At 41.4% G+C, this 17,717-nt stretch overlaps 1 protein-coding gene across 5 annotated transcripts in view; it reads right to left on the bottom strand.

Moving 5' to 3' along the window:
• Positions 1-1,793: 1,793 nt before the first annotated feature.
• The window catches only part of sbf2 (SET binding factor 2), a 101,597-nt gene continuing 85,673 nt past the window's right edge, over positions 1,794-17,717 (bottom strand). For 3 of the 5 annotated variants that reach the window (XM_066647163.1, XM_066647164.1, XM_066647167.1), the window contains 18 exons: positions 17,246-17,376; positions 16,954-17,155; positions 16,311-16,507; positions 16,046-16,186; positions 14,169-14,252; positions 12,808-12,882; positions 11,953-12,128; positions 11,068-11,244; positions 10,469-10,570; positions 8,748-8,933; positions 7,526-7,652; positions 7,079-7,206; positions 5,468-5,692; positions 4,971-5,078; positions 4,681-4,871; positions 4,507-4,594; positions 4,294-4,425; positions 1,794-3,177 (listed from right to left, as the gene is read on the bottom strand). In XM_066647163.1, coding sequence (XP_066503260.1) covers positions 3,079-3,177; positions 4,294-4,425; positions 4,507-4,594; positions 4,681-4,871; positions 4,971-5,078; positions 5,468-5,692; positions 7,079-7,206; positions 7,526-7,652; positions 8,748-8,933; positions 10,469-10,570; positions 11,068-11,244; positions 11,953-12,128; positions 12,808-12,882; positions 14,169-14,252; positions 16,046-16,186; positions 16,311-16,507; positions 16,954-17,155; positions 17,246-17,376 — 2,569 coding nt within the window. In that variant the 3' untranslated portion in view covers positions 1,794-3,078. The remainder of the gene's footprint in view (positions 3,178-4,293; positions 4,426-4,506; positions 4,595-4,680; positions 4,872-4,970; positions 5,079-5,467; positions 5,693-7,078; positions 7,207-7,525; positions 7,653-8,747; positions 8,934-10,468; positions 10,571-11,067; positions 11,245-11,952; positions 12,129-12,807; positions 12,883-14,168; positions 14,253-16,045; positions 16,187-16,310; positions 16,508-16,953; positions 17,156-17,245; positions 17,377-17,717) is intronic. The other 2 variants (XM_066647165.1, XM_066647166.1) reach the window with 1 other exon arrangement.

Genomic DNA, 17,717 nt, shown 5'->3' with positions numbered 1-17,717 from the left:
AGCTGTGTCAAAAATCAATGCATCTTGAGTGACTGTTAATCACTCAGCAGGACTGTCTTCAAACCTCTGGATTTATAATGCACGGGCTGGTTTTGGGAGTGAGCCAGAGCGTCTTGTCTGTTCATTCCTGGGTAGTTTCATTTTAGCTTTCCAGCTTTATGACAGAAAGAAGCATTTGTGCAGATGAATCACAAACTAAAAAAAACAGTGATGCACTAAAAACATGGAACAATGCCTGACAACCGGGGTAGTACTTGAGTATAAGCATGTACCAACCCACAAACTGTGAAATACAACAACCCAGTATGTTTTCTTGGGCTGCTTTAGTCATAGGTTAAAAATGGGTCATTCTGATTTTGTGCTACTTCTTATTTAGAGTGCAGACACTTAAGAAATGTTCCGCCTTCTTGTCCGAGTCTTTCCAATCCCAGCGCTGGACCTGTGTTTATGTGAGAGCACAAAGACAAGGTTAAAGGCTAAGCACCAGCGATATGAAAGTGTCAAACAAATAAATACAGTGGAATTCGAGTTCCTAACTTGTGTTTATTGATAGTCAGAAAACATGTTATTTCTTACTAATTCAAGGAATAAGGTTTAAAAGACCGTTGGTGCCCCTCCCCCCAACGGTGTTTGGAAACTCTAATAGGCGTCTTGCCTGTGACGTAGATGGTGGACAACAACTCTAAAAGCTGCACTTAATTTTAATGCAAAATGACGAAAAGGTGTGTTGTTTTTGGCTGCAATCATTCAATGTACAGTGGGACATCTGTGCACAAATGGCCCAAAGATCCCAAAATATCCAGAAAATGGACTAAATTTGTCAACTTTAAACGGGCACTTTGGAAAGGACCATCCGCTCACTCCGTTATCTGTAGCTCATTTCACTGGCGCTTTTCCAACAATATGGGCATGTAAGGACACCAACGAAAGGTGTTCAAGAGCCTCTGTAACATGGAGGTAACAGGGTAAGGACACTCACTTCACCTGTTTTAGTTGGTGTTAGTTAACGTTAGCTTGACTTGCTAAACTCGGTGGCTCAGATTATACTCGGGTACGTAGCTGCATTATGGAGGTTTATAGTGTCGGATGAGTTAGAGTTCGACTTCGATCACATTTACAAGAATAACGGTACCTCTACATTTGAGTTTAGCTTATTGCTAGGCTATTGTCATGAATAATGTTGGTTATTTAGCTAGATACTGTCATAACAGTCAGTCATAGTGGTGTTTTACCGCGGCGTTGTTCAGCTGTTGTCCACCAGTGACGTCACAGTTGCGTTCAAGAATTTCCGTAGTGAGCTCGGGTTTTTCCGTCAATTTAATAAAATTGTCAGTTTTAAAGCAAATTAAGCTGCTGTTTTCATTTTAATTCATACTGATATATGTCAGTAACTCAAATAATGTGAAATATTCATGGAGGTCCATTAAATGGTGCTTAGCCTTTAAACAGAGCAAAACTAAAAAAAAATATATATACTGTTCAAATTAAGGAGAAAATGAGAATGGAGAGGAAAGAAAATGTAGTGAAAACAGCTAAAATCCAGTTCATCTGCTCCTCCTTCCTCACATTGACTCTCGTGCTGAGCTCTGTCTCATTATCATTTAAAGGAACATGGCTGTTTAGACATGGGTGAGAATGGGTCCGTTTTGTTTGTCAGAGACACTTTGGATAATTAAATAAGTAAAAGACAAGTTGAAATCTAGATATATTCACTCTTCTGACAACATTAGAACTCACAAACCATGAAATACAGAAAAAACACTTGTGAAATCAGGCTTATTTTCAAGTACTCGTTTATTTAAAAAAAAAAAAAAAAAAAAAAAAAAACCAAAACAACAACCATTAGTGGCACCACAGAAAATGGTACATGGGAACAATAACAGCTTCCTCGGGTACAGTCAGACATCTCTTTAGTCAGGTTGAGTTTTCTTCAGCTTTGTTTCTTCAAACTGTACATATACACACACAGAGAGCTGATGAGATGTCAACCCCGACCACGTAGTGTCCCGCAGACGCAGACGTGAGCCCTTCGGCACATCCTCAGAACAGAGAAATCTAGTGTGATCCCCTTCATGTGAAACACAAAGGTTAATAAACGGAAACGGAAGCGCTTTGCTTGTTCAGTATGTGAAGCGATATCGAATGTCTGGGTATGTATGAAGACTGTATGTCGGGTTGAGTTCAGTTAAAAGGTTAGAGAAGCACACGCCACAGCAGTTTCACCAAAGTATAAAACAGCCAGAAATGTCACAGCTATTTACAGACAACATAAAATGGCCAACTGTGAACATACATCAGTTACTCATTTAATGATAAAAAAATAATTTACATCACAAAAACCAACCTGTTATCAATGAGTAGACACATTCATGTATTAAAAACAATGACATCAACGACTTAAATAGAAAAGGTCAGGAAATATTTATGCTTTAGTGTGCAAAGTATTGTATGTTTATATAGACTGGTTTGTATTGTACATAACTATAAAGTAATGCCATTAGCCTTGCTGTTTCCATCTGTTAGAAAATCTATATTTTTACGGAGTGCATATCGTAGAATTAAGTGCAAATAAACTGCCTCGTTATTTTGTGCATCTTCTAAAAATATTCAACAGTTTTTTTTGGCGGTTCTTTTGCATCTCACAAGCAGCAAAACGTCTTTCCTTTTCAGAAATATATCCTCTCACTGATTCAACTTGTAGATAATCTTAGTATCAGCCTCGAGTTCTTTAACAGCTAGTGCTATTGCTTCATCTGCACTGAATATAAAAAATTAGATAAGCTCTCCTGAAGCCAAGGTCTGGAGCAGTTGAGTGGAAACTGGCAGATGGGTAAAACAGACCCATCTAATGCGAATAAGCACAGTCCCACAGAGGACTACCGTGGCAGTGACTCCGCTGCCTGAGTACACTCCTTATACTGGAAAAGCGAGGAGCTCTCCACACACCCTCCTCTTGGACAGGCACTGGGGGCTTTGCTATGGTCCTACTAATGCACAGTGAGTCTCCCTGCAGGGAAGGAGACGGTAGTGATAAGAGGTGAGGAACCCGTCCCAGAGTCCTCTCAGTAAAGTAGGCTTTCAAGCGTCTGAGATGCAGTTCTGGATCTTATCCATCCACTGCTGGGCGCTTTGAGCGTTTTCTGCACAGAAGTTGTACATCCGCTTGGTGGTCTTCAACTGTGGAGGAAATGTGGATTCAAGAAGGTCAAGCAACAGTGGACGCATCATCCCTGTCTGAGCAAGACTTCACGAAAGTCAAAATTTGACATAAACTGAAAGCACCTGCTTACAATATATATATATAAAGGTTCCGAAATTACCTTCTGTGTTATACATTCCTTGGAGATCCAAGGTTTTCTTCCAGTAGCAGATACAGGGGTTGGACAATGAAACTGAAACACCTGGTTTTAGACCACAGTAATTTATTAGTATGGTGTAGGGCCTCCTTTTGCGGCCAATACAGCCTCAGTTCATCTTGGGAATGACATATACAAGTCCTGCACAGTGTTCAGAGGGATTTTAAGCCATTCTTCTTGCAGGATAGTGGCCAGGTCGCTACGTGATGCTGGTGGAGGAAAACGTTTCCTGACTCGCTCTTCCAAAACACCCCAAAGTGGCTCAATAATATTTAGATCTGGTGACTGTGCAGGCCATGGGAGATGTTCAACTTCACTTTCATGTTCATCAAACCAATCTTTCACCAGTCTTGCTGTGTGTATTGGTGCATTGTCGTCCTGATACACGGCACCGCCTTCAGGACACAACGTTTGAACCATTGGATGCACATGGTCTTAATGGTGCAATGGGCAATTAATGAAGATTGGCCACCAGGCTGTTTCAGTTTAGCCATAAAACCTCCCACACTACAATGACAGGTGTTTCAGTTTCATTGTCCAACCCCTGTATATGCTAGAAACTGTACTGAAGGAATCAGGGGTGTGACGGTACCAAATAAAAAAAAATGCACGACTTTGCTCTATGGTTCAGTATTAATATGTGGAATATGATAAATATGTGGTAATTTGTTTATGAATGTATTAATACCCATCAGTTTAATGTCGTTCTTCTAGTCGTTTGATTATAAATGTGCGCACAAAATAACTTCTCCTTTCTCACGGCACAGTTCACTCTGGTAAGATTTGTGTTGTTTACTGTGGGTTAAGTCAAAGATGACAGACAGGATACTCTCTTAGACATGATGATGAAAACTACTGAACCAGTGACCGGAAAATATTCGAATATTTTTCGTTGTTTTATAAGGTCCTGAAAAAAAAGAGCAACAAAGCTACTCACATCAAAGAATGCCTTCTCGCTGATGTTTTTAGGGGCTCCTATGGTTGGTGTGGCGATCACAACTGATTCAACCTCAGCCAGGTCTATATGGCCCCTGGAGTTGACATCTTCATCCGTGTCGTAATACCTCAACTGAAGAAAAAACGTCTGTCAGCTTCTCTTTGCTCAAAGTGTGAACACATACGGCACGGCACAGGAAACCCAGGCACTCACCTGATGTTTTGTTATATCCAGAACAAACCATCGACGCTTCCAGGCTTTCAGTAACGCACCTCTCTTGTACAGGACACCTTCAAATGACCTGCACATGCAAGAACACAAACTCTCTATGTTTTTACAATACGTTTTTAAATTCCAAATAACTTTGTAACTGTGCTAAAGTCCCACCTGTTCTCCTCATTCTTGGGGGTGAACTGATTGTAAAGCGTGGCAGCTCTGCGGCTGACTCCGTTGGCCGCCGTGGGACTGCTGTCCTCACCCAGGCCACTGTCAGGCAGGTGCAGCATGGAGTGGCGCTGGTAGGCCTGCAGACTGGAGGTGGGGATCAGGCCTGAGATAGACACTGACTGCTTCCGGAGCTACAGCAGTGGGATGTAACAGACAGATACAAGAGATTACTGCATTCTGCAGCAACGTCTATATCCCAAGTGGTCTGTTGAAGGCATATAACGACTTACATTGCCCTCCTGTTTGAGGTCTTCCTGCACACTGGCCCGCACTTTCTCCAGAGTGGACTGCCATCGCTCAGGTACCTGACCCAGCTCGCCTTCCAATCTCTCTATGTCCTACAAACACACATGTCCGGTCAAAGCACAATGCAGCACACTTCGCTGCAGTAGAGCTGGGCAGTACATTGACTTTTCACTGTATATTCATAATGATAAGATGTGGCAATACTCTTCATTTCAATATAATTTGATCTCACGTTAAAATACATTATCCAATGCGAGCGCAGTTGCATACGTTACACAGACCTGATTCTTTTCTACTTTTTCCTGAGACATTTTGGTTATTCTTCAAAAAAAAAAAAAGTTATCAAAACAGTTACAGACCCTCTCTTGGCATTAACAACAGTCTGTTTAGTAAAAGCGTTGGTTCAGCTAATGAGGCAGGACTTTATTTCCCAGCAGCTCAGAAGACTACGAGAAGTAAAAGGAAAACAGTGTGGACTTACAGCCAGCAGTTTTGTGATGGCATCTGGCTGAGCACGTGCCACACTAGAGTAACAGGGCCAGACTATCCGCCTCTTGCTGGTGGCAATAGTATCTGTTTCTTCTGTGCTCTCTGTGGGCACTGCCAGCATCCTCCAGTCATATGAGGGCCCAGTGGAAAGAGTCTCGTCCGTGTAGAACTCCCATTTGGTCAGGTTGGGAATGGAGATGGATGGTTTCAACACAGGCTACAAAAACACACCAAAGAGACGAGAGGATGGGGCTAAAATATAATACATACAGGTGCATCTCAATGAATTAGAATATCATCAAAAAGTTAATTTATTTCAGTAATTCAATTCAAAAAGTTAAACTCATATATAGGTTCATTACAAACAGTGTGATCTATTTCAAGTGTTAATTTATTTTAATGTTGATGATTATGGCTTACAGCCATCAAACACCCAAAAGCCATTACCTCAGAAAATTATAACACACCATGCATGCATATCCACCCAAAAAAAATAAAAAAGTACACAAGTACGTTATTCTCAGTTGGCTCGTGCTCAGCTCTGTATCATTTCATTTTTTTCCCCTGTTATAACTAGTCCCAACATTTTGAGCTGTCATAGTCTTCCATATCATCTTTAGTTTATTTGTATTATTTCTTGTTTTTTATATTTGTGTATCTATGGCTCTGTACATCATCCTCTGCAGTTATAGCCTCTCACACTTACCACTACATCAAGTCCATATCTGAGGGAAACTACAGCTTTATACTTTGTTTTCTTTTGTTATTTTGCAAGTTTTTGACTTATCCATAAATGTGCCATGTGTGTATTCCATGTCTGTGGACAATGTCCAGTGTGCTGTGCTGAAGGCTCCCTCCTGTGCCAATGTTAGTGATATTACCGATATAAAGCACTGTGATTTTCTAGTAAATGATACTTTGAAGTTGAAATTCATGGAACAGCAAGAGCTGGTAACTGGATTAAAAAAAAAAGTCTTATCAAGAGAGCCATATGGATCTAGCCTTTTAAAAGCTCTGCTTAGAGTCATTGCAACAATGTGGGAGACACTGAGCTTCAGAGTGAAATTACAGATGTTTCAAAGGATCAAAGAAGTAAAAGGATGAGGTGGATGATATGATAAAAATAATCCAATTTATAAAAACAAATTGCAAAAGCCGTCCTCTTATCTGTGATTTGTGGTCATAATCAGATCCCTCATGTGCTGGAACAGAGTCAGTTTCACTTCATAAAAATAAAAATAATGATCCTAACCAGAAACATAATTGGACAAGCATGGAGAGGCTTTCAATGACTCTAGGCTCCGGGTCAAGAGTCACTTATTTTTGTGGAGCTCCACAGCTCATACAAATCAAAGAAGAGGGTTTCAGAGGGTCACAGAGAGAAGCATGCTGTTTTATGCAAGAGTGCCCAGCTATTCATCACAAATGACATCTAGGATGGCAGATCGAAATGTTTGGAGATAACAGTCAACACAACCTCTAGATGAAGTGTACTGGGGTAAAAGTCATGAGCTCTGGCTGACACACATGCCCCAGTCTGCCACAGTGAAAACACAAAAACACACTAACACATGCACACACTTTAATCCTCGTCTCTCTTTACCTCTGCTTCAGAGGGACTGTAGAGGTAGTTGAAGAAGATTGGACTCCTGCGGTGCATTCTGTTGATACACTCCCAGATACAGATGCCTCTCTTAGCCTGTTTGTCCCCTTTATCTTCAAACAATGTGCCTTTATAGCAGAAACAAAGAGATGGTTGTTGCACACGCTGCCTACTGTAACACAATCAGGTGTGAAACCAGAGATAAAAGAGAAAACGTGTGGAGTGCTGCACTACAGACACGTGCTATAAAATGCATTCTGAAGACATTTAAGAAGCCTTGCAATTGAAGCCGAGGTCAGTAAGGCTGAGGGCGTCTTCATCGCCACATGTTCAAACACTGAAACACTGCACCCTCATCCTGTAACAGTTCTTATGATTACACTGTACATGAATGTTCAAATTGTCTCAATCCAAAAAGGACGCAATGCACAAATCATGAATACACACCATGCTCCAGGCGCTCGTAGTCCGAATCCAAGAGGAAGTTCTTGAAGCGATTGGAGACGTAGTGGTATGCCAAGAACTTCAGATAGTGCTGATTAAACTCAAACTCCAGGGGGTACTGGTTATGGACCTGGAATGATAGGGTCAGCCCAGCGCATTAGATCCTCATTTGGCCTGGCTGTCATGTTGTGTATTGTGCCTACAGTGGCTGGAGCACATAAGCTAACCATTACAGAGAGGACATAGCTCAACTCAGGGAGCAAAGACCTGTGACATCATCCATCTCAGGGACTAAGAGGCCCAAAAAAAATGTAATTAAAAAAAAAAAAAAAAAAATTACCACACAGCAGAAATAAAGACAATAATGAAGGCTGGTGTCCAACTGTCAGCAGCAGCTAACGTCTTGCTTGTTCTCAAATTTAGGGCCACCTGCACATGCTGGCAAAAACAACAGCTGCTTGTAAGATGAGGCACTTCTATTTTCAGATGCTTTCTGCTATATTTCTCCTGTCTGAAACACGTGAGGGACTTTGTGCCTTGGTCACATTGGCCATTCATGCCTCTGTTTCGTCACCCTCACTGGGAAGGAGCGTGGCTAAAGAAAAAGTGGTGGTGCCGGGATCCCAACTGGGAGAGACAGAAAAGAATCTGGGTTCTTAAGTCATAGGCCCAGTGATCTGCCCCTTTTCAAATACAGGCACTTAGTGCATATCACTGTCTGAGTCTTGCAATCCAATAATTTAAATTTTACAATTAGTCACATATAGATGCTACAATGAAAAATGAATAAAAATATATTCATAAGTTTAGAGTGCAGTTACCCATTTACAAAATCCAAATCTGAACATATGAAAACGCATAAATCCCCATGGAATTATCAGAGCTGCCAGCGTACCGTGGTTCTGCAGAAATCACCCTGCTATTTTTACCTCACTAAATACAAAAGAGGACAAACTGGCCATGGGTTGAAAGTTCACCTGGGAAATATCCAATACAAACAAATTAAGTAAATCAATGAAATGAAAGCTTCCCCTTTGAGAATCTATGTATGTAAAGCACTTCTTTCGCTGCAGCTATATTTTGGTGCCTCTTTATTCCAGTAATGCATTGAATTTACAGAGAGGCAACACAGGACAATGGTTAAACAAGAGAATGTGAGAGCGGTCGTAGGCAGTGAAGGCAAAACAAACAGTAATATTGAGAGGGAAATCCAGCTTGTACTTGCCTGGTGCACGCAGTCGAGGAATTGCAAGAAAATTGGCGTGAAACCGCTGCCCTGGCTGCTGGGGGTCAAATTACTACGCTGGCTGTATTTGTGGCCAAAGGACAGCCATTCCTTCTCCACCAGGACCTGGAAGCCCTCCAACGTCCGGTAGAATGGGTCACTCAGCAGCTGCACTAAAGACACCACCTAGAACAGAGAGAGAATGAGAGAAATAGAGAGAGGATATGATACTGTAAAGAACTCAAGCTTTGAAACTGAAGGTATTATACAGAGAGCATAACCATATGGTACTAGCATCAAGATGAATCAGAGCATATTCTACATCGGGCAGGGTAACAGAACAGTAACCTGCTCTCTGGAGGCCAAGTTGAAAAGCGTAAAAACACAAATGGTATTGACAACATGGCACCAAGACTCTGATTGTTGTCTTAGGGCCTGTCTGGTATTCTGCTTTTTAGTCTCAAGGAACCAGATGTTATCTTGTAACGAGTTCACGTCTGGAGACAACAATCAAAACAAGCTAGCTAGGGAACTACAGCTGATATCTTATTTACCTTCCAGAAAGCAATATTTAATTTTAACAAATGTAATAAATTGGTCTGCCTACCTGGAATCATTGAGTACGAGGTAGGAACATGCGATGGACTGGACGCCAGTCCACCTCAGTTTATCACTCACACACCCAGATCCTCACACATGTGGACACTTTTTGCGTAGCCAATCCACCTATCAAAATGTGTTTAACTGGGGAAAACCCAGAGGTCCTGGTCGAAACCCACAGACCCACACAGACACAAGAAAAACACAAAACAGATAGTGACCCAAGCAGGGATTGAACCCACAACCCCATGACCTTGGAGCTGTGTGGCAGCATCACTACCTGCAGTGCCACAGTGCCGGTCCTTCTCCAGGTGTATATGACAAATTCAAATATTGTGTTTTGGAAGATTTAATCAGGCTAACCTTAGGGTATATCCATGGTCCTATGACAGCTTTTTTAAAATCAGTGCTGATGAGTGAATCACAGCCCCCTACTTTGAGTTTCAACATCTTGAACAGTTTGAATGAGATTAAACATTTCACACTCACTTTACTCCCACTCTATAAAATTTATAAAAAAATAAATGTGTGTTCCCACCCACATTTATCCCAAAATTTCTTTGGCCCTCTGAGACATCTTTTCACTGCTCCTCCTAGATGGACTAACTCAGTGTTGGACTAGTCAGGGGCTAAAATATGACACGATAGCCTGCTCGACTCACCCCTAACAGAGCAAACTAACAGCCCAAGACAACTCGAGCATATGGAGTCCATTTAGCCAAAGCATGCCTGATGAACCTTGAGAGAGATACAGAGGGAGAGGTGGAGATATGTGCTCTGGTTCAAACATGCCTGGCATGAGAAGTCCCCCTTACTCACTATGCACTGCTTAGCCTTACAAGCAGTAACGATGGAGCTGAAGACACTCAATGCCCTCGCTAATAACGCTGCTATTGCTTAACCAGTGGACATGGAAAATTTTAGCTCAGCCTGCAAAAATGTGACAAACCCTGCTTGAACTGCAGCTACAGAAGAAAACTCTTCACAGACTTTGTCCATTCCACTCATAATCAGGGGCAGATGGTGAGTAAAGACTGGAGTCTACAACTGAGGTCAGAAAGGTTAAAAGTAAAAAGAAAAAATAAATAAATTCTACATACAGTCTACATGTAAAGGCTCACCTGTGTGGTGATGTCCCAACCATCCTCCAGACTCAGCAACACTGAAGAGCCACTGTCCAACAACTCCACAAGGATTAGGGCCAGCTGGAGCAGCTTGTGGAGCTGTGACACACACAAATGCATAAACAAAACACTAAATTTAACTATGAAATCTAAGTTTAACTCTTCCTGTGCATTGACAGTCATTTTTGGCTGCATATGGGCACAGTTCACAGCTGACTAAGCCCTCTGAGCTTTTTGGCAAAGAGCCCCACAGATAATATTGTTCTGGCATACAAGCTGCAGGGGGTTCTTAGCACAAGGGGTGAGAAGGGGCACATTTATTAGCGTGGTAAGCAACTCGACTGCGTTTCTCATCTTTGTATCGGACTGTTCCTCCAGGGAGAGGAGACTAAAGGAAGGGCTTTGAAAAAGGGTCATGGGGAAAAACCTATTCTCATTCTCAGAGTCTTCTGCAGGAATACCAGTGCTAGGAAACAGACTGGGAAGAAGGGACAAGAGAAGTACTTCGAGAAACAGAAGTAAAAGTATGTCATGTAGTGCTGAACCAAAAGGATGAAGGTGTCAAGAGGAGAACGAAGAGGCAAATGTGGGTTCACCTGCAGGATCCACTCACTATCCTCCAGCGCCCTGAGGAAGGAGTCTTCGGTGTCTGTTGGCATAGTGCTGGGGGCACACGCCCGCAGAAGCTTCTTGAAGGAGGCCTTTGCCTGCCGTGTGTCTGCAAACTCCACAGGAACCAGTTCACAGTTTAGCATTGAGTCCACCTTGAAGCCCTGAGAGAAATGGGAGTTTCAATTAGTTCTCATTCAGTTTTTTAAATGATGACAGTGAACTCCTCAGTAAGTCTAATTCAAGAAAGCCAACATCTCATAGCAACGTCTACACTGGAACAAAACGACTGATTCCTCCTTTTATTTAAAGGAGGCTTGAAATACCTTCAGTGGATCAGATATAGTGATAGTGATAGACATGGACTACAAAGAGAATGCAGAAAAAGCTGCTTAAAAGCAGCCAAGAATCCACGTTTGCATAACAGGAGATCCATACACTGGTTTATATGAAAATTACAGAGACAATTTCGCATTGTGTGCACAACATTTAGACATAATTAAAAAAAAAAATCTCCTAGTGGTCCAAATGAAGTACAACTGGTAACAATGGAGAAAATGTATCACTAAATCACACCATTTATAAATAGCTATTAGAGATATCATATCAGCTAGCAGATTTACAGCCATTTGGAGAATGTACAGCGGAAACATTACTTTCAAATGTGACCTAATACACAGTACAATAAAATAATGCCTCTTGACACGAGTTGCATAACTGCAAGAATTATGAAATTCAGCACTTCAGGTTACTAACGCACAAACTCAAATTGCATCAGAGGTTTGCAAGTCAATTCTATACGTTTTACCAAATTATAAAACCAAAACTCACTGGCATGTTGTCATCAATGTTATTTTGATTAAATCTCATACCCTAAGGTGAGACTTCTCGCCAAAGATGTAGAAGGCTGCTTGCTGCTTGAGAAGTTGTGCTTGCAGACTTTCATTGCCTGTGGAGGGCGCCAAATCCTTGCTTGCCAAACGTGCCCCCACCTCAGTTGTAGGGTGCTGGATGAACCTGCTGCTGGAGCGTAGGCTCGCCCAAACACCTTTATTTGCAGAAGGGACAAGGAGGGAATATGAATTGTGCAAATGTAAGCATATATATGAGAGAGAGAGAGAGAGGGAGAAACATACATATACGCAACACTTCACTGAAGATTACATGACAGAAAACCTGAAGAAGGTGGGATTTGGAGACAGTACATAGCTATTGCTTCACGAGGAAATATCAGTGAATCTAACTTCAAGGCAGCACTAACCCAAAATAAACAACAAATCCGTTTTATCAATTGCGCACTCAGCGATACCTCTGTTTGCCAGAACCTGATCATGGTTTACTCTCAACTCTGTGACATATTATCTCTGCTGCTAACAGGGTTAGAACTGAAAGCCTTTTAGCTGAATCATAGTTGTGAACATGAACCAGGACTCCACTAACAACCTCAAAAAAACAGTTTGTGAGTCAACAGAGACCTGCTCCTCCACACCGCAATGAGGCACTACAACCATCCACTGGCTCAACACACTGAAGGCGCCCTATTTGCCTACAGAGGGGCACTAAGGTCTTGAGTGGAGTTTGTGGGGGTCTTGTGGTAAAATGCATGCGCACACTACGAAAGTGGGGTTAGGGAAGTTGATCATGACCACTGAGAGAGCAAGATGTGTTAGAGATTCCTCAAAAGCACAGGGCAGATTTGTTAAAGTCAGTAAACAGAGGGACTATACCTTGATTGTGGAGTCTCCCCTTAGATGAAGGTTTTTGGTTTGTGTGAGTGAATAGTTTGTCCCTGTACCCAAGGACTGGCAGATTAAGGGTATAGGGAGGGGGAAGGGGTGGAGGAGGCACAGAGAAATCACATCAGATGGAGAAAAATCACACACCGACAAACAGACTCCTCCAGGCAGAACAGTCATTAACAGTACAGTCTGAGCTACAGAGATACTGTCAATGATCATTTGGCTTTAAAAATTCACGCAACATTTGTGACTATAAAAGCCATTACAAAGTAGTCATTGATGAACATAACCAAGATGGATGGACATGACACATGCAGTTCTGATTGTTCAGAGGTTTCATCAAGTTACAAAGTGAAATCTAAATTAATTCAGAAGAGGAAACAATTCCTCTTTGTTTTACATAAAGTTATTTTAAGTAAATACATTTTATTCTATTACCACACTTTTCACACCTTACATGTTCAGGCTTTTGATAGTTTGCTTAAATTCATGCCAATTGTGCTTGACATACCTCTGTACAAGTCAGTGCGAGTTGATGACTTCATGATATAAGTGATTAACAAGTGATTCAATTTGGGATTCTTTTTAAAAAACTGGGCGTATGAAGGTGATATTCAGCTGTCTGGAATCAAAACACCTGCTATTGCAATGATTGTACGACACCCTTTCTAATTTTGCTGTGCTACATGTCTATGCTTGTCCCCGCTACTTTTAACCCAGATTACAACATCGCTAGCAGTAATCAAGAAACCGAAGTCACTCCCTTTCCTTCTCGGTTTTGTTCCTGTAAATAATCAACACATCATTTGAAGGAACTCTATTATGCAAGAATATGGTCATTGAGTATAACAATGAGCATATTATTATAGAGAGTGCCATACTCAGAACAAACACCCAGTAACTGGAGCATTTACCATCAATATCTTTAGTTCAGCTACTCAGTAAGACCTGCGCCTGCATCTACATCAAGAGACTGAGACATGGATCACTGGACTCAAGTAATAGCAAAGTTTCCAATATGCTCATTAAATTCATATTCCATTGCCTAAACGCCAGTGTGTGTGTGTGGTATTGAGTAAGGAGACATGTTCTGTGCTCTAGAGGGTTACGTAAACCAAATTCTGCAAAGTTCAGCCATGTTGTCATGGAGAATCCAGAGTACACCAAAGCCAACAGAAAATGTGTGTGTGTGTGTGCATTTGTGTTGGATATATGATTGTGGTCAGTGAGGCGATAGTACAGAGAAAACCAAACACCAAGATACTAAATGATAAACTGATGATCAAATGAAAATGTAACTAATATTCCTATAATGCCAAAGGTTAATGAAGGTAACAGACTCCACTAACCTCCTTTGGTGAAGCTGTTGGGGAAAGAAATATCCAAATAGAGAGGCGCCATCTTTGGTATTCTTGATGACCTCCTTTCACTTGCTATAAAACACAGTTCATATGCATGTAACCAACAACACGTGACCTTGAACATCTAACTGCTGAATGATCATTATGAGTCAGATTCACAAAACTGAAATCTCTGCATAATCAATGAACATGCTTGCATTTAAAAAAAAAAATAAATAAAAAAAACAATAAAGACAAAATACACAGGAGATAAGCATAATAATATATCAGTTAGTTATTCAGTAGTCATTTGTCCACACAATTTTCATGCTCCCCTTCAGCTAGACGTCAACATTCATCCCCAAATATACCTCGGCTGCCTTGAAAAACGTCTTTTTCAGATATTAGAGATATTTCAGATATTAGATATGATAGTCCACATGCAGAGGAAAAGGGAAGGCAAAACGTAAATCAGGAGTCTCAAAAACATGGATGAATATATTCATTCATTGTCTGTAACCGTTTATCCAGGTAGTCAGGCCTACCCTGAATCACTGGGCACATGGCAGCAATACACCCTGGAGGAGGTGCCAGTCCTTCACAGGGCAACACCTACGGACACTTTTGAGTCGCCAATCCACCTACCAACGTGTGTTTTTGGACCGTGGGAGGAAACCCACGCGGACACAGGGAGAACACACCAAACTCCTCACAGACAGTCACCCGAAGTGGGACCACAACCTACAGGTCCCTGGAGCTGTGTGACTGCAACACTACCTGCCCCAATTAATGAATAGTACTTGAAACTTGAATTCTTTTTTAAGAGACTGAGTTAAAAAAAACTGACAGTGGCAACTCACATGCATATTTTTGATTGAGGGCTTTGTGAATGCAGATAAGTGTAGAAACTATTTAATTTACTATACATTAACCTCTGAAAAAACGAATTGGTGCCTTAATAAAAAGGCAAAATGAGGACACGTAGTACACAGAGTGAAACTTTTGATTTCATATCTGGTTGTTGAGGCTTCTGTATAATTTTGTTTTTAATAATGACAGAAAATGAATAACCTACTTAATGGCTGGTAAATACAGAATACTTTATTGAGTCTTAAATTCTCCCTAAAGTGCTGACATAGGATTTTTCTCCAAAATCAGTCATATTGCAGTCCTCTTAGAGCTCATAATAGGCCTAAATCCATGGGGATCTATTTTGACTGCATTGAGGTAATCTAACAATGGCTTATGTAGTTGCAAATGTTCAACTGCAGTGTTTCATTACATGCATTTGGAAGGGAACTCACTGATTAGTATTGGAGTCAGATCTTGGGCCAAGCTACAAGGCTGCATCTATCTGCAATCTATTTCAATTTGCTATTTTCAGTTCTCTTCAAGATATGTGAATCTAAGCCAGTCAGCTGGCCCAGTTTGTAATAAGACCATTTCGTCTGCTGCCAGAACCTAACCGCCGTTAGGGTCAAGACGAATGCATTTAAGTTTTCAGTTAAGGAGGTTGCTTCAACCCAGTAAGTGGAATCAGAGGGAACATCGAAAGGGGGTGGGCTTGCTGACGGTGCAGGTTCAGCCGAATTGGGGCAGTGGGGAGCACTGTGTGATGGAAGAAAGATGGATTTAAGGTGACCTCTTCATGTCCTGTTCCTCTTATATAAGTGCACACATTGTACTTCAGTTCCTCTGGAGCTTAGGCCCACAAATATAAATAACATTTTGGGCAATGAGAGGAAGTTATGTGCAGATAAGACCCCAAAAAACACTGAAAGGGTGACAACAAAACGCCAAAACAAGTGTGGGACAAACATACAAGCATTCATCTCGGAGACAGGGTGCATCAGAATACGGATGCACAGAGTTTGAGAGACGTTTACCTGGGGAAAATCCAACGAGTGAGCGGTTGGACAGTGTGCTGCTGCCGTTGGATCGGAAATAAACAGGGATGGAGCTGAGGATAGCCTGCAGGTATTTTTCTTGCTCCAGGCTACTAGACAACTCTGATGAAGCAGCGGGAGCTGGAGATGGAAGAGGGTGAAAGAGAGTGAGAGAGAACATATGAATACACATCATTCATGTGCTGAACCAAATTTAGCCATGGCCTTGATTTATCTCCATTTGTGTCAATGTGTGGGCACGCACCTGTTGTAGTGGGGTTTTGTGACTTAAAGAGTCCCACCACACTTTTGCCATGGAAGCCTCCAGAGCGGAGCAGCACAGCTTTGGTGCACGGATGTTTCCAGCACACTACGGGCAAACGGTTGTGTCTGTAGCACCGAGCAACCTTCTGCAGACTGCTGTCCTGCACTGATTGAGGCACCACCAGCAATCCAGGGTAGCTGCAAAAAACCAAGGAATAACTTCATCAAGAGAAGAGTTTTGTTAGCTCTGCTTTTACTGTGATTTGTTTGTGCTGTATTTTGTAATCTGCAAGAAAGAGTGGTATAATATCTCCAGTTTTGAAACAGTAAACATCAGTGTTGCCCCCATGATGGCTCCAACAGAGCATTATGTACTTCAGAGGTCAAAAAGACCAAACGGTGGCGCTTTTGGTCAAGAATGTGAATTTGCGAAGTTCACCAAAGTTAAATTCCATGTGAAAATTCTCAGGTGAAATGAATGGAAATTGGCATTTTTCACATGCTAAAATTTGCTGACAAATAAATAAATAAATAAATGAATGAATGAATGAATGAATGTGACCACTGCTTGTGAGTGAAATAACACACAATATGTATTCAAAATACAATAAAGTGAAGTCACTAAATGCAGAGTAGTATCTGACCTGCGACAAAGTGAGTAGAGTCTGTTGACTGCGGTCACGCGGAACTGTTCTCCACTTTTGGAGCGCGAGGAGCTGGCTGTAATTGTGCCAAGACCAAGCCTCTGGTAGTCCCGGAAACAGGCTCGCTCCACCAGCTGCTCCATGGTGGACTTCTCTGTGGCCTTGAGAGTGCTACTGGTCGGGGGCTCGCCTTCGTCTGACACTGCAGCAGATCCCATTAGCTTCCATTATGACATGCAACTGGATCTTTGATCTTTCTAACATCATCATAACACACCTAAAGATAGCTCACCTGAGATGTCGTCGTCCTCGTGCCAGGTCATGCGACTGCCTTTCTCACTTTTCTTCTGCAGTGTGGTCTGACGGCCCATGGTGATTTTGCCTGCCTTCTTAGCTCCTTTTACTATCGTCTTAGATAAGGTGCTATGAAATTCACATTACAAAAAGTAAACAATAATTTTCAGCTTGTTACAGCTTTGTTCTTTAAAAAGAGTTATTGCAATAAATTTATCACATTAGAAATAAAAAGAAAACACAAAAAATACACACCACCAGTCATACTTGCATTTCCATTCACATTAAAATTAATTTTTTAAAGTTTTTTTTTTAAAATATAGTGAACAAAAATAAAAGGTTGACTTCCTTTTTAACTGTTAAAGGGATGAAAAAGATTTAACAACATTTATATTGTTAGGAATTTCTGACATAGTTGTGGGCCTATGTACATTATCTATAGCTTATAATGGCATGTTGTCCATTTGTTA

This window comes from Hoplias malabaricus, chromosome 16 (genome assembly GCF_029633855.1).
Source record: "Hoplias malabaricus isolate fHopMal1 chromosome 16, fHopMal1.hap1, whole genome shotgun sequence".
NCBI classification, from domain to species: domain Eukaryota; kingdom Metazoa; phylum Chordata; class Actinopteri; order Characiformes; family Erythrinidae; genus Hoplias; species Hoplias malabaricus.
Note: the sequence above shows the minus strand (reverse complement) of the source record. Positions and strands in the feature narration are given on the sequence as shown.